This window comes from Pararge aegeria, chromosome 2 (assembly GCF_905163445.1).
Source record: "Pararge aegeria chromosome 2, ilParAegt1.1, whole genome shotgun sequence".
NCBI classification, from domain to species: Eukaryota; Metazoa; Arthropoda; class Insecta; order Lepidoptera; family Nymphalidae; genus Pararge; species Pararge aegeria.
The window spans coordinates 1173157-1192951 of NC_053181.1; the positions used below are offsets into that span (position 1 = coordinate 1173157).

A 19795-nucleotide genomic window follows, 5' to 3' on the forward strand; every position below is an offset into this window, starting at 1 on the left:
AGTAGATCGATACTGCAACGTTTCCTACTAGATGACGCTACAGTCGCTATAAGACTGATGTGAAAGGCATATACTAATTTCGGCATCGTCGCGACGGTAGGAGAGCCGTAGTTTAATTGGAGAAAGCGCTCAGGCCACGATTGTCAGAGAGTAAAAACACTAATAAAAAATCGTATATAAATTCTTTTATTCTTACTATTTTTGCTTTTAACTTAATACAGTGTATCGTCGGTAGAAAATAAATAAACAAAGACCTCTGCGCCATTGAAGTGGACCAACCTCACAATACTATTATTAATTTTATTAGCTGATAATCGGTATGATCACGTAATCAGCGATCATAATCAACGTTAATTATTATCGGCAACAGATTGACACGCACTGTTGTCACGTTCAACAAACACTTGTTTTAATGATCCTCTTTGGTGTGACACTCGGAGTGTTGTGTACGGCCTCTGTGGTGACCTCATCACACGAACCTCATCAAAATATGTCAAGTCTTTGGTTCAGCATGCTGTGTTTTACGAGTATGGATAACCGATAAAGTAGTACCGTCACGAGATTTAGCGCTACGCTGCGATGCCAAGTAAAAACCGATTAGCAGTACAGGTGAGGATAAACTACCCATTGACATCTTGGAGATGTCTCTTAAAAAGTTCAAAGTTTGTATTCAACGTAAGCTTATAGAAAAGTCCTATTATAGTATAAAGGACTACGTAATCGATAAAAAAGCTTGGGTGTGAATGATTGCTCTAACCAGGTTGCTCTTCTAATAATTTTAAATGACAATGTGAGATGGTGATACAAAAAACAGCCGGCTAAGTTTGTTGTGGGCTTCTTCTTAGACCAGGATCCCTTTGTTTGGATCCCTCGTAGCTTTAGGTTTAAGTTTACGAATATGGTTATCGCCATCATCTCAATTCCGTGTAATTCTCATGTAATGTACGCATCAAAAGTGCCACCTATGGCCCTATTTGAATAAAGATATTTTTAACTTTGACTTTGACATTGGTATAGCAGAACTTATATACCATACCATCCATCTTAGACTGCATCTTCTCTCACCACCAGGCGAGAATCCGTTCAAGTGATTCGTAATTTTCGGAATTCCATAAAGTGACGCCTGCTTCTATCCAATACCAGTAAGTAAGTAAAAAATTACTGGTGCCGATTTGATCGGATATTCTCCTCTTCGATACCACCTTTTCAAACTTGAAAAGGATTTTTTGTGCCGCTTTTCATCGCAGTAGTCGTCATGCTGCGCTCCACCTATTCTTTTATGAACTGTCGTCAATGACCTTGTGCTGCAAAGTGATGTCACCGTGACATCACTTATACAGCACCGTGATAATTACGTTAGTTACAGATTATTATCATCGTTGTGACTAGAGGGGGGCTAAGAGGGGGGGACTCCACCATCACCTCCACATCAGTTTCTCTTTTCCACTATTAATTATATACATTTAAACATTCATTTCTTTATCTTTTAGCGAGCAGAAAGCGTAACCGGATGTTTCCAAGCAACTTTGTATCATTTGAATTCGTGAATTGACATCATGTTTGTCTGTCTGTCTGTATCTTTGCCGCCATAAAAGTTTTTAAGAGAGTATTAACATTTTTAATATTATCATGCTTTAAATACCTAATACGTCTCTTATCTGTAGAGAGTAGCTTTTTCCCTCTTATTTTTCAGCTTGTATGTAGCGGTTTCAATTTTATCTTCATAACCAGTTGTTGCTATTAGATCGATTTATGGATATTTCAAAAGTGGAACCCGTTGTCTCTTTCAGACTTTAAGTTATCCTACTAATATTATAAATGTAAAAGGGTGGATGTTTGTTACTCAATCACGCACAAACTTCTCAACGGATTTGGATGAAATTTGGCATGCATGTAGCCTTTGACATGGAAAAGAACATAGGCTACCTTTTATTCCAATTCTTTAAGTAGTTCTCGAGGGAAAATTGAAAATTGTTTACGAGCTAAGCCGCGGGCCGACAGCTTTGAAATTTTGTATGCATGTCACCAATGCTATGGAAAAGGACTTTCTATACCAATCTATCAAATAGTTCCCGTGGCAGAATTTAAAAATTGTTAACAAGCCTAGCTTTAGACCCAATAATGTAGTCCTCGCAGACGTTGTCGTGGGCAGAAGCTATTATGTAATAATAATTACAAACTAACATTAATATTAACAACAAATATAAGCTATCTCACTGTTCACTTACAGGCATGGTAACCAAAATGCTGGCACTATTACCCTGCTAAAACGTAGTCATTACAAATAACGGAGTATTTGCAATAATTTGAATAATTTTTAATTTTGTATTTGTCTCTTATATAATATTAATCGTCCGAATACCGGCACTCTCTTGACCGCCATTAGTGTGGTATGAGGTAAACAAGAAATGGATAAAAATAGAAGCTTTCGTGTAATAGGTGTGAAGTTTTACATAATCACATTATTAAATAACTTTTTGTCGATTCTATCAAAAATGCTAATTCATGTTAATAACTTGCATCTTAGTTAATCTGTTTAAATGCCAAACATAACTTGTTGGTCTTAAAATCGTTCCTTAAAATTTTATTAGCAACGTATTGACTTTGAAGCAAAAAATGAAAGAATGAATGAGTGAATGAATATACTTTTATTGCACACCACAAAAAAGTACCTACATAATAAAGAGGGTATAACAAAACAACGTATACAATTTGGCGGCCTTATCGCTTCATAGCGATTTCTTCCAGGCAACCAATGGCGAAGAAAACTAATACAGAAAATAGGTAGGTGCTTCATATATACATGCACCCATTAAACACACACATCTATTATGTTTTATAGATTTATTATTTACAATATCAATGACACACGTACTCGTATGTTATCTGTGGCGCAACCTAGAAAGGTGAAAAGCTAAGCATTGTGCTGCATGCGCCAGTGGGAGCATACAGCGCTGATTTTCAGTTGGCACCTTGTACCAGGTGACACCACGGAAATGCGTAGCCATCTACTGACCACATTTTAATATTTTAATTTAATAACAAACTAAGCAATAGTTATATAAGTAACAAAAAAACAATCGAATTTTTTTTTTTAAAAAATCGCATGTCGTAGGTTAAATGCAAGGCAACATCCATTTGCGTGGGCTAGATGGAAGACAAGGTATTCATTCGGCAAATAACTTTTTATCTCGTGCGTGCAATACTTTGAACAGCAAATATTGTGAGAGGGACATTTTACACGTCAAAATTGGCACTTTTAGGAAATTTATCACGGCAAAATAAGTATTATGAACTTTAAAGTTCTTGTTTTTTTTTTTGTTTTAATTTAATTTTGTTGTATAATTTTCGCTTGGTAGGTACTTATTCCTAAGCAATTGTGGTTAATGTTATCGTTTATGTATAACCAAGTTGTGGAAACATCATTGGTTTATGTGATATATAAATTTTGTTTCCCTTGAATAAAAAATTAAATTAATTAATTAAACATTAGATACGTGGGTCTATCACCACTCAGAACGTTAGTGACAGACGTGAGACGTGCGCGGTGCGTGTAAAATACTTTTATTGTTTGATTGTATAACATTTTTTGGATTTTTTTTGGAAATAACACTTTCATAAAGATAAATTATTGAGGACGCCTTTAGATTTCCGAGCCACAGGGCTGACATCCTAACTACGGTCTGGTCTCTATTTGTTCTAAGTCCCCTTCGGGGCAAAAGTCCGACAAATCGCCTCTCCATCGCGACCTGTATATAACATGAGCCTGATACTCAAACCTTATTGATAGGTAGGTATAGGATACACCTGTGAATTTTTATCCTGATTTTACCACCTGGTCAATCAAGCTTACCACTAAACCAACGAGGCAGTTTGCCTTAAAGATTTAGGAATATACACGGCTGCTGTAGTAGTTATTTTTCGCGGTTCACCCTGCTTGACCGGCCTTGATCTGATGTCATGTTTTTAAATAGACACCCTGTTTACTATAAACATAGAGAATAACATAATCGTTATGATTAGAGTCTCCAAAATCAGGTTTTCTTTTCAATATGATGTTTCTTGTATTGTTATTTCATATCGCCAAATGTAAACCTATTAATCGGTAAAATGCTTATATTAATTTCGGAGTTGAGGGAATGTGAACCGAAGCTTAGTTACCGCTGCCCACTGCTCTATTATTTGTATTATTAGAAGAAGAAGTAACACTTTATTGCACGTATAACACACAGGAAAAGAAACAGTAAGGAGTATACAGTAAACAATGTAGACGTGCAAAGGCGGCCTTATTGCTGCAAGCAATCTCTTACAGGCAAACTTTGTAGAAAGGACTTACAGCAAGAGAACGGGATAGTGCCAAGAGTGTTGTCATATATACATAAATAATTATGTGTATTTAATAAAGTTAAGATGACGCTTTGTCGATGTTATGTGCACTTTTAATTGACGTGCACATCAGTCCGTACTATTGTGTGTGTGCTATGTTTAAAAACGTGTAATACGCATGTTGTTAGTGCTCTTAATAAAAAATATATAAACTTTGACAATACACACATCGCCATCTAGCCCCAAAGTAAGCGTAGCTTGTGTTATGAGTACTAAGATAGCTGATGAATATTTTTATGAATATAATACACATAAGTACTTATATTAATAAATACATCCCTACTAATTATAATATTGTAAATGTGAATGTAAGTTTGTTTGTTACGCAAAAGCTACTGAACCGATCATCACGAAACTTTGTAACGTAACTTGTAAATGTAACATACTCCTGAAGCAGTGGCGTGCACAGGGTTTTTGACCAGGGTATGCATAAAGAAGGAAGGTGCCATAAAATGGAAGAATCCTTCGCATTTATGTGTCATAAAAACATTTTAGGGTATGCAATGCTTTTGCGCTTGTATGAAGTGCACGCCACTGTCCTGAAGGTATTAGAAGTAATATAGGATGCTTAGTTTTTTATCACGAAATTAAGCTCAGTTCTCTTGGGAGAGAGGACGAAAGTGCGAATCCCAGCACTTCTAAATTTTCTAAGTTATGTGCGTTTTAAGCAATTAAAATATCACTTGCTTCAACTGTAAATAAAAACATCGTGGAAACCTGCATACCTGAGAGTTCTCCATTATGTTCTCAATGGTGTGTAAACTCCACCAATCCGCACTGGGCCAGCATTGTGGACTGCGGCTTTAACCCTTCCACATTGTGGGAGGAGACCCGTGCCCAGTAGTGGGTATTGACAGTGGGATTGATATGATAATGATGAATATGCAAAGTTTGTATTAAACGTAAGTTTATAGAAAAGTCCTACTATAGTATAAAGGACTACGTAATGGATAAAAAAGATTGGGTGTGAATTATTGCTCTAACCAGTAATTTTCTCTTTAACTCTTCTAATAATTTTGAATGTCAATATGAGATGGTTATCGCCATCATCTCACTACCGTGTAATTCTCATGTAATGTACGCATTACAAGTGCCACCTATGGGCCTACTTGTATAAAGATATTTTTGACTTCATTTATTTATAACATCTAAACATAACCTCCCAGCAACCGCTAATGAAACCAGCATGGGTATCAACAAATTATGTGTACAATTAAATGTGTAACAGAACAGTCAATTACACGAGTACGTGCACTAATGGGTTAACGCGATAACCACCTCGACAGTTAGCGTCGCACACTTGTTTCGCGATCTTGTTACCATCCCACAGTCACCTTATCTGAGATGTGATGCTCTATGGATACCTCCACACGATAATCGTAATTTTAAGCAATGGACTTGCATTTCTGGATATAGGTACTTATGCCTTTTGACGGCCGATTGGCGCAGTGGGCAGCGAAACTGCTTTCCGAGTCCAAGGCCATGGGTTTGATTTGCACAACTGGAAAATGTTTGTGTGATGAACATGAACGATTTTCAGTGTTTGTCTGTATCTATAAGTATTTATGTACCTATTTTGTTCATACAAATATTCATCAGTCATCTTAGTACGCATAACACAAACTACTGTAAACAACTACTGTATTGTCGTAGTATATTTACTTATTTATTTATTTGTATAGGGATTTCTACACTCCAAGGTCTGTTTTTTATTCCACTACAAGTTTGCCCAACAAGTTACAAGGAGTGATAGATAGGTTAGGACCTCGACTTCACTTGAGGAGGGCTGAGTTCAAAACCCTGCACGCACCCCTCTAACTTTCCTAAGTTATGCGTTTTTAAGCAATTTAAATATTACTAGCTTCAACTTGTTGGAAAACATCGTGAGGAAACCTGCATGCCTGAGAGTTCTCCATAATGTTCTCAAAGGTGTGTGGAGTCCACCAATCCGCACTGCACCAGCGTGGTGGACTACGGCCTTAACCCTACTCATTGTGGAAGGAGATCCGTGCCTTAAAATGAGCCGATAGTGGGTTGATGATTATGAAAGAAGTGTTTCAGTAAACTCGGGTGAAACCACGGGTAACAGCTAGTTAAACCTAAAACTAGCTATTCCAAGAATCGATCACCATTATGCTGTGGTAACGTGTGTATAGTAGGATGTCGCAGCTGTGCAAGCAGTGTTGGTACGTTGCTCCAAATATTGCTCAACTCACACCGATGTGTTAAACTAACGGGTTCTTTGTCGCGTAGAATTCTAGAAGCAAAATCAAATTCAAATTCAAAAATGTTCTATTCATGTAGACCTTATCACAGGCACTTATGAAGCGTTCATACATTTAGCATGTTAGCTAGGAGAGTTCCAAACGAGCCCTGGTCAGCCAGGTGTTTTGTTATCACCATCTCACAGTCGAGTTAATGTATAGCTATGAAGTAAGAGCAATTAATTTATATTTGGTATCGGACATTGAATGCTACCGAATGCTTTTATCGAACAATGAAGTTACCGCATACGGTTACGGGCATCCAGCCATTGTTATTTGTTACTCTATAATGGTTGTAAGGTATAGGAAAAACCCCGCCCTACCTTAGGTAGCGCTATGCATGTTGAGTCAAAAAAATGTTAGTCATGATATTGTATTTGTTTTGGGGATGCCAATCGAAGGACTACTTCACCTTATTCCCCAAACAATGTTAGTCATGTTCAATTATACCTTTTTTAGCCATGGCGTCGATGTCGAGAGAAATCCCGCCAACCCACATTGGATTAGTATTGCGGTTCCATGCTCCGTTCTTATTGGAGAGAGTTTTCTCTCCAATAAGAACGGAGGCCTTTGCCCAGCGCGGCGGTGGGAAATCAATAGGCTGAGACTGAATTATTTTATTATTGAATATTAAATTAATATAGCCCATTAGGTAATATCCTCCCATTTGTAGCCTATATTTAACAATTTTCGTTAGTGGGTAAGGCATCGGCTTCCCGTCGTTGGGGACAGAGTTCGATTCCCGTCATGCACACCTCAATTTCGGAGTTGAGTGCATTTTCAATTCAAACACAAACACACATAGTTTAACAGTTAAGGAAAACTTGCATGCCTGAGATTTCTCCGTAGTGACCAGCGTGGTGGATAACGAATATGTTATTTTTATACCTAATATTACGTTAGTATCACATTAATGCTTAATGTGAGTAAACATGACATGGCACTTTGAATTGATTTCGATTTCAATGATTTATTAATTATTATTTCAATCTATTTCAATACTAAAGCTAAGCTGAAGACATTGTTTTGTTTGTTTGTTTGTTTGAACTATCTCTGTAACCAGTGGATTTTGAAAATTCTAACATCCTTGTTGAGATCCATCATTCGATAGAGCAATTCTTGCGGCTATCTAAATCCGCGTATCGCTGACCTGTTTGACTACCTCCAAGCTTTTGTTATTTATTTAGCAACGCACCCCGTGAAGTCATTACAGTTGCCCAATTCGTCACCCCCGGGCTATTAAAAGAATGTATGAACGATTAATAATTACAATATGATTCCTAAGGTAATTTTGGACCTACCAATGCATAAGTTTAAAGAATGTGTTAAAACACATTTATTACAGCGAGGTTTATTATACAATTGATGAATTTCTTAATGACAAGGTTGCTTGGAAGCATCCGGCTCCGCTTTTATCACTCACAAGATAGAAAAATGAATTTTAAAATGTTAAATGTAAATTGTTTATGTTGGAAAAGAGCAACTGCTGAGTTTCTTGCCGGCTTCTTCACGGTAGAATCTGCCTTCCGAACCGGTGGTAGAGTCACTACACACAGACAGACTTGACGTTTCAAAATTGCTTATATTAGGCCTACTTGAAATAAATGAATTTTGAACAAATAAAATAAAATTAAAACATAAAAATAAGCTATATAACATTATGAATTAAAAAAAAAATATTTAACAATAATAACAATAACCAAAAATTCAAATTCAAAATAATAATAAAAACAAAACATTCAAACATATAATTAATATCTTAGATCATAGGTGATCTAAGATATTAATTATAGAGTAGGCTCTCTACTAACATTTTAATTTGCTTTTGGAACTGAAGCGGCGGGGTGTGAAATATGTCCAGTTCCGAATTACTATGAGTTAGGTCATTGAGCAAGCGTAGCGCACGAGTCAGTGGGGCGTGCGTGGTCAATTTACTTTACAAGGCTCTCGGGTTCATTTCCCGGCATGGACTTTTTTCTCTGGTCTGGTTACCACTCTACCGACAAAGACATGCGGCCAATCGTTTTAGCGGTCTGGGATGATGTCGCATGGAAAACGATTAGGTGTATGGAGATTATATCACTATCATGCCCCCTAACAGGTTAGGCAACTACCATCTTAAACTGCATCGTCATTTAGGTATCTGGCAAGATTATAGTCTTCGGCTAACTAGTACTGGAAAAGTTAAAGAGAAAAGGAAAAGAAAAAGGCCTAAAGAAAAAGAAGAATTTTGTTTTCTTGACTGTACTGTGCTTCGTCTCAAATTACCGCGTGCTTTAGTTGAAGTTAATCAAACAGTGCATTGAAAATATTACGTAGTTCAGCTGAAGTTTGTCTGTCGCTCCGTGTACTCAGTTTGTTTTAAATGGTTTTGAAATGGTGTCGTTCAAACAGTGCATAATGCTGTACAAGGCGACATACAAGTACCTACTCGAGTGTTATGGACGACTGGCAATATCAATATGAAAACCTTAAGGCTATTGTATGTTTTTTAGTAATTCTAAACTAATACCTCATCTATAATACTGATTTTAACAAATCTATACTTCTATACTCATATTATAAAGCTGAGCAGTTTGTTTTAACACTGTCGTCTGTAATACATTTTTTTACCTAAATCAGGGACAGTAGGTTTTAAAGTGCACCGTTACATACATTTCATACATACTCACCAATATAAGATGTGAAGCACGCATTTGGTTGGATATACGAGTATATATATCAATAATTATATTTACTTTATAAAAAGCAGGAAATAAAAAACTTTTTTTTTTCTTTTTTTTAAGTTGAGAAATCTTTTTTTGATGTATTGTGTCCATTTATCAGTGAAGGCTTTAAGCTAAAACACACAACGACCGATAGGAACGGAGAATCAATGAAAAATGTTGCAAAAACGGTAAAAAATATTCTTTTTAGGAGCTTTCATTACGTGCGACCCGTGAAGTTATGCTAAAATAATGTACTACGGAATTTTTTCATCTATAAAAGTTCTAAATAAAGTCAGCAACAGCATATGTCTTGTTTAAGGTTGCATCAACGCGAAGTCGCGGTGGCCCGATAGTACATCACATTTTAATAATCGAAATGCCTGTCATATTTCTACTTAATTAAATCGTATTGCGACGCAACTTGTGTAACATTCCGTGCGAGAATTGTTGAATAGCGATGGAAATGAAGAATTGGGGGATTGAGGTTAGGGTTGCCACATTCTGTGTTATAATAAACTTTCCCTGGTATTATAGTTTTCAATCGACTTTCAAAAGAAGGAATATCGGTGAAAATGAATACCGATAACTCAGTCCATTAATTATTTGCGGACTAGCTTTTAGCCACGACATCTGCAGTAGCATATTTTTAAAGTCCCGCTTGAACGGTCCCCAGACGCTTTCCCGGGACAAAAAGTATCTTAAATTACAAAGTATAGATCATGTACTTCGTATTAATTTTCATACTATACTAGCCAGAAAATTACCAGTAATTTAATACAATTTACTTGGCACCGATTTAAAAAATGTTTTACAAAATATTTATGTTTTGCTTTTTAGAAAGTAGTAGCAAAAAATCGGGTTTTTTTTTGTCAAGTATTTTTATCATTATTTTTGGCGGCTAGATTTGCAATTATCTAAGTTATAATCCAAATGTTAACTGCTCATAATTTTACAAAAAAAAAGCACAACCGAACTAAATAATAATAATAATAAAAAGTTTTATTAACCACAACAAATTACAACATACAAATAAAGAAAAACGGAGATATGTAAATAAAATACAATAATTAAAAAGGATGTTGCATCGATGTGGTCAATGGGTCACCTACTCAGCTCAAATTCAAATTCATTTATTTAAAGTAGGCCTACTTTATAAGCACTTTTGAAACGTGAAGTATGTATGTTTGTGTGACTCTACCACCGGTTCGGAAAGCAGATTCTACCGAGAAGAGCCGGCAAGAAACTCAGTAGGTGCTCTTTTCCAACATCAACATTTACAATCATTTTTCTATCTTGCGGGAGATGAGAGCGAGGCTGGCTGCTTCCAATCTACCTTGTCATTAAGGAATTCATCAAATGTATAGTAACCTCGCTGTATTAGATGTGTTTTTACACATTTTTTAAACGTATGTATTGGTAGGTCAAGAATTACTTTAGGAATCATGTTGTAAAACAGTATACTTAACCCCACAAAGGAGTTCTGCTCTGTGACGCAGTACTGAATACTGCAACGCTGATTTTTGTAGGGACCCAAATAACCTTCTCCTTTTTATAACAAGGGCACAAAACAATCCATTTCATTCTAGATGTTTATCCCCCAAAGCTAGTCGAGGCATAGGACAAACTCAATTTTAACTTTTTTTTATATTTAATCATCACGCAATACACAAGTGGCGCAGGCCCAGGTGGATGTCAAGGTAATGCTGGAGCTAACAAGCCGCCCGCGTGCGCATGCGCATGACATGATGGTTCTCGTGGAAGCTGTCGAGTTCAAAGTGCTTACAAGTTTCGGCACGCAGCCGTTGTCACGCTATGAGCCCTTTACGATTGACGAGTCCTATAAGACACCGATATTGGCGCCAAATCTTTAGCACAATTCGATTCAAGCATTATTTTTACCTAAATGGATGAATTCCAAGATTTCTTACTTAGAATGCCATGTTATCTAATAGAATTTGCAGGCTTAGCTGTTTGAATAACATATGTAATTCGTAAGGTTAAAATCACAAGTGCCAGTGTTACACTAATTAAGTAAAGTGGGTGAATAATTAAGCTATTGATAACTAAAACGTTTGATATGTGCCAGACATTTTGTTAAATTTATTAGCATTTTAACAAATGTGCTAATAATTCTTATTGTTCATGACATTTCGATATAAATACAGGTAACTTTCGATACACTTCACTCTCACTTAGCCTCAGACGATGCTATCATGGGCGTACCCAGGGAGGGCCAGGGGAGGGCAGCTGCCCCCCCTAGACCAGAAGCTGGTTACTCCCATGGAGGCTAGGATACCTCTTGGTGTCACAGTTGTTATCACAAGACTAGCAACGTCGATAATACAAGATACGGATAGAAGAACCTCACAGTCTGTGGACTCACCTTATCGGATACTTGTCGCCACCGTATCGTCCATTATAAAAGGCTGTATAGCAGGCGACGAGTGTACTCGCGTGTATCTTGATCCACGTGACAATAATTGACGTGTAGCCATGTTCTTCTGATGATTATCATTTCATTTCGGTTTTTCAAACTCAACTTACTTACCTAACCAGCCGCTTCCTGTGGCTTTATTCGGCATTCCTATATCAATATTTATATGTTTATATAGGAGTGTATATTCATTATTGTATGATAAGGAAGCGGTGATAACCTAGTGCTGTGTCTATGGCTACACTTTTGAGGGGCCGAGTTCGAATCCCATCTCTAACATTTAAACGTTATGTGCGTTTTAAGCAATTGAAATATCACTTGCTTCAACGGTGAAGGAAAACGTTGTGAGGTAACCTGCATGCCTGAGAGTTCTACATAATGCCCTCAAAGGTATGTGGAGTACACCAATCTACACTAGGCCAGCGTGGTGGACTACGGCCTTAACCCCTTCTCATTGTGGAAGGAGATCGGTGCTCTGTAGTGGACCGGTAATGGCAATAATGTTGGGAACCCAAGAGATCGTAATTTATTAGACTCATGTTTTGTTGGGAGTTTATTACAGTTTCAATTGGCCGGCACTATGACTAAATTAATCCACATAAGTAGTGTAAAGCCAAACATATTGTACCTATTAATAGAAGAACGTCCCAGCTACTCTTTAAAAACGAATATTGCAATAAATAATATTACAGTTTTTAGCAGTAGCAGAGATCTCAATCTGGGCCGTATCCTTTTTGCGTAAATTGACCTCACTCATCGTTATAATTGTTGCAAGTTGCGTTCATGGCATTTATTTTAATGGTCAATTAAGAACTGAAATTAAAATATCTATTAATAATGATGATATATTATTTACGATGTTTAATAAAATAACATAGTTTTAAGCGGTGATAGCCTAGTGGGTAAGGCATCAGAGTTTAGCGAGATATAATTTCTACGAACAACGATATTGCTTATTACCTACTCCATCCATACTTATATTATTAATGAGAAAGTTTGGCTGTTTGTTTTTTTGTTTCCTATGTGCAGCCGCACAGTTCGATCGAGCACCGATCTTACTGAAATTTGACACACTGTAAACAATAATATTTATCCCGGAAAAGTTGGTGGTAAAGTACCAGCGGGATTAAAAAAATAACATCGGCTACCCATGCATGTCTTGAACGCTTAACTTATCTTTGAACTTTTGCGTAAAAATAGATTGCATCCTCGAGACAGTAACAGGCGAAATAAAAGGTTCCTGCAAGATTCTTAAAAAGCTTAGTTTATCATTTGATTCTAAATCAAAATTGATCTCGAGTACTTCTCCGGTATTAAGATCATCGTGGAGCTGATCTTCATTGAGTCTAAGTCAAGGTCCAACCATTATCCCTTCATCTCCACATCCCGGTTCGCACGCTCCAAAAACTTCGCAAGCAAACTAAATGTGCGGTCACCACACCGAATACTCGCTGACAAAAGAAATGCTAAAAACGCCTTTTACTTTCGAAACCACATAATTACAATGCGATTTAGGCCTCGTCATGATCATTTGGAGCACGTCTTCTATTTTGATGTTCGTCCCAGGTTTATGGAGCATGATAAATTCATTTTGCGATAAATTAGTAAACAATGTTCAATGTACAAACAAGTTTCAATGAGAGGTACGTTTTATGAAATCTATCTGTTGGATAGATTTCTTAACTGCTGGCAGACTTCTGCTTGACTGCAGTTCCACGAACTAGTCGCGTATGTCCATTGACATCTTGCTACGTCCACAAAGTGGGTCTTCCGGTGCAAGGTCACAGTTCTGGCTCATTTTTATTTGATCGACACGACCAAAGAAAAGAGACCAAATAAAAAATGCACCAATCAAGCATCTCTACATGGCATGCTGAGTGACTTAGTCGAATTTATAACCTGCTACATCAGCTCATTTCGAGACTAAGGTTGCTTCTTTTTTATTACAGCGTAACGGAAACGCGGGTAGAGGGAAGCGTTTCACCTTCCAGTCCACAGTGAGGCAGGTGGAAAGGCGGAAGATTGCGGAGAAACTGTCCCGAGAGGCGGACCTGAAGGAGCAACAAAGAAGAACAGAGCTGGAGGCCATGCGGAGGTAAGAACTAGTTTCTATTTCTTACCTACAAGTATATATATTATTTTTATTTCTTCTCAAAGCATGAATATAATTATGCCAGAAGTGGATTTGGACTTCATAACTCTGATCAACTATTAAAGGAAAGAAGATCGTCACTTATTCTGGAACTGCAAATTATATCGGGTCTCAATAATTAAAAAGGGGTCATGTTATTATTTCTTGGTGTTGTTTTAAAAAGCATCCATAAGTTAATATTCTGAATGCGAAAGTGTAGTTGTTCATCAGCAACCTATTGATTTAAATTTTGGCATACAGTTAGTTGAAACGACGGATAATAACAAAAGCTTCTTTTTATATAAACAGTTACCACGGGATTTAAAAAAAGTAATAAATGTGGACGAAGAGGCGGGCAACAGCTAATATAAAATAAACTATTGTCCTCTTTAGGGTTGAAGAGGAGTTCCAGCGGAAGCGTGCGAGAGAGAAGGCTAGCATCCGACAACAACTGAGGCTCGTGAGCAGCGGAGCCAACAGCATGCCACCGGTTACCCATCACAATAAGGTAGCACTCTACCGACACAGACGTGCCGCTAAGCGATTTAGTGTTCCAGTGTACATATGCGATGACCGCTATACTCCCTAACAGGTTAACCCGCTAGCATCTTAGGTTTATAGACATTTATTCTCAAAAGAAACAGTTTCACTTAATGAAAAATTAACATAAAGAATTATATTATCTAGTTAGTGTGATACAAAACTAGCATCTTAAACTAATAATAGCTTTTAGTAGTAAAATAAAATAAATGGTGGCACGTTTATAAAAATTTTAACAATGCTGTTTTAGATTTTTTTGAATGATTTAAAAGATTTCTCGAAAAAAATCTCTTTGGGTAGACTATTGTACAGTAGTGCTCCCTCAACCAGTATAGGTTGACTGCCATACTTAGTTCTTTTCCTGGGTAATCTTAATTTATGCCTATTTCGCGTATTTAGACGTGCTTTCGTTTTAAAAGTAATGTGCGTATTTATGACTTCGGTAAGTATTTTCTAAATAGTATGCATGTTTTGTATTTATACAGCTGGCTAAGGGAAAGTATGATAGTTTTTATTATTTAGTTCTTTAGTTGGATAACTACAATCTAGTTGGAACAAGGTTTTCAAGAATGTGTATTGTAAATTTGAATAATTTTGAGGTTTGTATCATGTGCACTTCCCCATATTTCTATGAGGTATTCTAATAATAAGCTTACGAATGATTTGTAAATAACAGTGCGCACTTTTTGTGGTATACATCGGGTAGATCTACGCAGGGCTCCAGTAAGTGATGCTATCCTAGCTTGAATATATTCTATATGACTACGCCACTAGACTACCTTCTGTCTTAGACTGCATCTTAAGCAAGCTAATCTGGTAGTTAGCGCTGATGCAGTCTAAGATGGTTGCGGGCTAACTTGAAAGGGTTAACTACACCCATAGAACTCACAACGCCAGAAAGGTCGACAAAAACATTTACTTTCCTTAGTGCCTCAGAGAGCACGCTAAGCTTTGGGTTCTGGTCATAACAAACAACTCATAATCATACTAAGCAACATACATTGGAGAAGCATTTAGATTATAACTCTACATCGCTTCCATTACCTAGAAGCCTATTCCAGCTTGCTTTATGTTTGAGAAAATGGAAGCTCGTAGGGCTTTCCGTATTTCCAGTTCCTTATGGTGCGTCTAAGAAATTAGGAAACAAAGGTACGTGTCTATGGAATATCGATAAAAAGGCAGCTTCACGGGAAGCTTCGCAGCGTACGCAGAAAAGGGGTCTTGCAAAGTTCCTACCGATGCGACAATTTTTGGCGCTTTGCCGCAGAGCAATTTTCTATGGCGTGGAGCATTAAGTCATTTATAACTGTTTGATAGACGAGAGACGAGCCCGATGGATCGTGTCGCGATTCTCCAACGGCGGAAAGAACTCGTGACGCTCGTCAAAGGCACAGCAACACCTCCTCGGAAGCCAGTGGCAGAAGCAAGAGCACTACGCCGGTGAGTCCTAACACCTGAATTAATTTAACGGCCAAAATTATATATACACATTGACAACGAATAGGAATCATTGCACTCTCTTGACAAACAGCAACCTCCAGCTTAATTGATCTTTGGCCGATTCTGTGTTAGAGAAGTAAATCATACATGCCTGACTAGTTTTCTCATTCCTTTTCAGCGCTGAATTTATCAGGAATTGTTGACTGTTCCACTTTTGGAAGATGGATATTTCTATAATAAGGTTTAGTAGCAATAAAGCTTTTTAGGACAGTGCTCGTCCGGGAAAGAATTACCGCCATGCAGAATTGTTATGTTTCGGTCTGATGGGCGTGGTTTCCGGGGCACACGAGGTTTTACACCTCCGCCTCGGGTTGATGGACACAGAACGCCACTTTTGAGGACTTTGTCCTTGCATACCCTAAATCCATCCATTGCTCAGATGATGGAGACCAATTATGCCTATATCTGCATTATCCTTTTCAATTCGTGTACAGTATAAATGGCCATGATGTTCAAAATGTAAATTGTGTTAGAGATTTAGGGATCACCATCGACCATAAACTCAGTTTCATTCCTCATATTGATAATATATGTAAAAGAGCATCAAAAATCACTGGGTTCATTAAGCGTAGCTCCAAAGACTTTCGGAATTCGAACACCAAAATATTGTTATTTAACGCTCTTTCAAGGAGTCTCCTTGAGTATGGTTCAGTTGCTTGGAATCCTCATTATAATGTTCACTCTATGAGAATTGAACGAATCCAAAAGCGCTTCCTGCATTATGTAAGTTTTGGTGATAAGTTATGTAATATTAATTCTAGCTACTTTTCCAGACTGCGGCACTATAAGTTATTAACTCTATCTGATCGTAGAAAACTATTGGACCTTTGTTTCTTATATAGACTTTTTAATAATGCCCTAGATGCGTCTGATCTACTTTACAAAGTTTCTGTCAGAATCCCAAGGCCGTTCAGTCGTGTAAAAAATTATATGCCTTTTAAAGCTGCCGTCTCGAAAACAAATCTGGGGGTCTCAGCGCCTATTAATAGGTTGTTAACTTTGTATAACAGCATTAATAAAGTGCTTGACATAGACATAATAGGGGATAGTCTTCCTATATTTAAAAAAAAACTAAAGGACCACTTCCTATCGCAATACGGTGGTACTGTTTAAACTTAGTTATTATTATTATTTTTTTTTTTCCTTTACTCTTTTTTGTGTTAGTTTAGCTAGCTTATGTCTCTCTTAATCGTTTTTTCTCCTTCTAACTAACAATATAGTTTTTATTTGCAAGTTGTGGCAGTCTTTAAGTGGGTCTACAATATTACATTTATATGTTATTTCATTTTTTGTTTAGTTTTTAAGAGTTGTTGTTGTAACCTGTTGATTGTCCCTTAAATAAATAAATAAATAAATAAATTATCCGAGCATAGAGTAAAACCTCTATATCTGCGTACAGATCCGGTGCGTGGAGCTGTCGGAGTGGCGCACGGAGAACGGCACTCGCGTGTACCGCGACTGGGCCGTGCAGGCTGCGCTTGCGCACGCGCATCCGCCCGCGTGTGCGCGAATGCCCATGTCCGTGCACAACAACTACAACGGTAAGTATTAGATAATATAGCTACTCTGACGGTGCTGAGTGCTGCTAAATGAGGTTAAAAGAAATCAAGTCCAAATCAATTAATAAATCTAAGTACTTCTACACAGTATGTAATAGATATTTTATTCTTGATCATATTTCTGACTAGATCGGCCTTCTTGTTACGAAGTCTCTTTTAAGGAAGTTCGACGATCATTCTGGCAACGTCATCTTTGTACACTGCAACTCTAGACTCTTGATAGAAAAAAATTACTGAGTTACCTGTAACGAGAATTTGATGTAGGTACGTTAATCTTAGTTATTGATTAAAATTTTGGGATAAAAAAATACTATACATATGTTTTTGTTCTTCTATTTAAGTATAAGTTAAAACACATTTATAAAAGTGTTCCCAAATGTAGCAAAATAATATTGTATATAGATCTTCATGAGCGCCCCTTTAAACTTCTGGCCTGGATAGGTAGCCTCATTTGTCGCCCCTAGATCATAGACTTAGTAGATATTTGTATAGTAGTTAAATTAACATATATAACTAGACTAGGTAACTAGACCGACGAGGTAGTTCAGACGTGTTATAGCAGATTACATTACAATAAGTGAATATAAACGATGCGTCACCGGAAGTGGTGTCCATTAGCGGCGCTCCCGGCGCGGCTTCCGGCGACCTTGCCGCCCCTGACACACTTCTATGCGAAATATGGAGGGAAATCTGGCTCACATGTCGCTGTGTCAGTCTATGTCACCGGAAATGTGCATAGTGCACTTGCATTGAGGCACTATGGCGCGGAACGGGTTAATGGATATTTGAATTGTGTAACATGCTTTTTATTTTATGTTATATTGCATTTTAAAGAGCGCGTGTCTAAAATATCTATTCTCCATCTATTGTTGAAAGAGAAAAAGAAAGCCCGAATGGCACTCCAGATCCTTGCAGTGACAAATGTATATTTTTAGATCGGTTCAGGTTTTAGGATCCAGTTGAAAACCTAAATCTTAGGAGCCTAGCAATAAATAGTTATTAGTTACAGTTAAAGTTCAAAATTTAATTTGTTTTAAAGCATGACAACACATAATCCATAGTAAAATTTTACAGATAAATTAGGTCGACAAGTCTTCTAAAAACTTGAATACAAACTAGTTGCTTTCGATCATCATCCGCAGCCTATTAACGGCCCATTGCCTCGTCAGACCCAAGCCGTCGTCTCTCACAAGAGAGGTTCTAGAGCATAGACCCACCACGCTGTTCCAATGGTGGTTTTTGGACTTTAAAGACTATAAAGTATGTTTTTTACAATAAGCATGTTTTTAAGAGATAGTAAATTGGCGGTGACAACTCCCCCCCCATCACGCTTAGCCCTCCCTCCCGGCTATTATCACAAACTTGTGATATTCGTAATTAAAACCCACAAACCCGCATTAAAGCAGCGTACCCATCGCACAACTCTAATGCTGGTTGATTTGCTTTGCTCTAGCTATGCTCCAGAACCGTATCTGTAGTGGAGGCCTGTACCCAGAAGTGGGACGTTAAGTGGGTTGCGGATGATGATTATGAAGACTTCATGGTTTTCTGTGTATCATCTGCAGCAATGGAAGGCTCCGCGTTCAGCGGCAGCCCGCGCTCCGACAACTACCGGCTGGAGTTCGCGCGCGGCCGCTCCCCCCGCACGCCGCGCACGCCCCGCGCGCCGCGCCTGCTGCCCGCCACGCGCTCGCCCGCCTCCTCCACCAGCGGCTCCGAGCTGTCGCTGCGACAGCCCATCAAGATCAGGTACAGCCGCCTGGGTGCGAACACTCAAAGTCAGGTGACGACGAGATCTCATACCTGCTTGTTATAGGACTTCCTGTAAGGTTTAGTCGGAAACGCTTGTAGAACATTCCCACTCTGATCACCTCCTAGCTCATCAGCTGCTTCCAGCAGCGATTCAAAGCTGAGGCACCCAAGGTCAGTTAATGACAAGGTCTCATACCAGCTGAACAGTAAGATTTCTTGTACGGTTTAATTATAGTTGTGATTCCGTTTAGGATTTCGTCTTTTCCATATTCTAGCTCTATATCTCTACCAACGGTTCAGAGCTGTAGCTGAGACAGCCCATCTTGATCAGCTGACCTCAAGATCTCCTCCCAGATTACTACAAAGACTTCTTCTGAGGTTTAGTCCGAAATTGTTGCAGCACATACCCATTTTGACCATGGCTGCCATGTTAGTTTTCCCTTACACTAACAGAAGTAATAGATCAGTTGAAGACAATATTTCATTACAGCTGGATAGAAAGACTTCTAGTTATGTTTTAG

At 37.9% G+C, this 19795-nt stretch overlaps 1 protein-coding gene across 1 annotated transcript in view; it reads left to right on the plus strand.

The window, feature by feature from the left end:
* Nucleotides 1-19795, plus strand: part of LOC120629644 (nucleolar protein dao-5-like) — a 182904-nt gene that overhangs the window by 158746 nt on the left and 4363 nt on the right. The window contains 5 exon segments of the mRNA XM_039898642.1: nucleotides 13742-13887; nucleotides 14317-14431; nucleotides 15781-15903; nucleotides 17363-17504; nucleotides 19088-19271. Of these exon segments, the coding sequence (XP_039754576.1) occupies nucleotides 13742-13887; nucleotides 14317-14431; nucleotides 15781-15903; nucleotides 17363-17504; nucleotides 19088-19271 (710 nt within the window).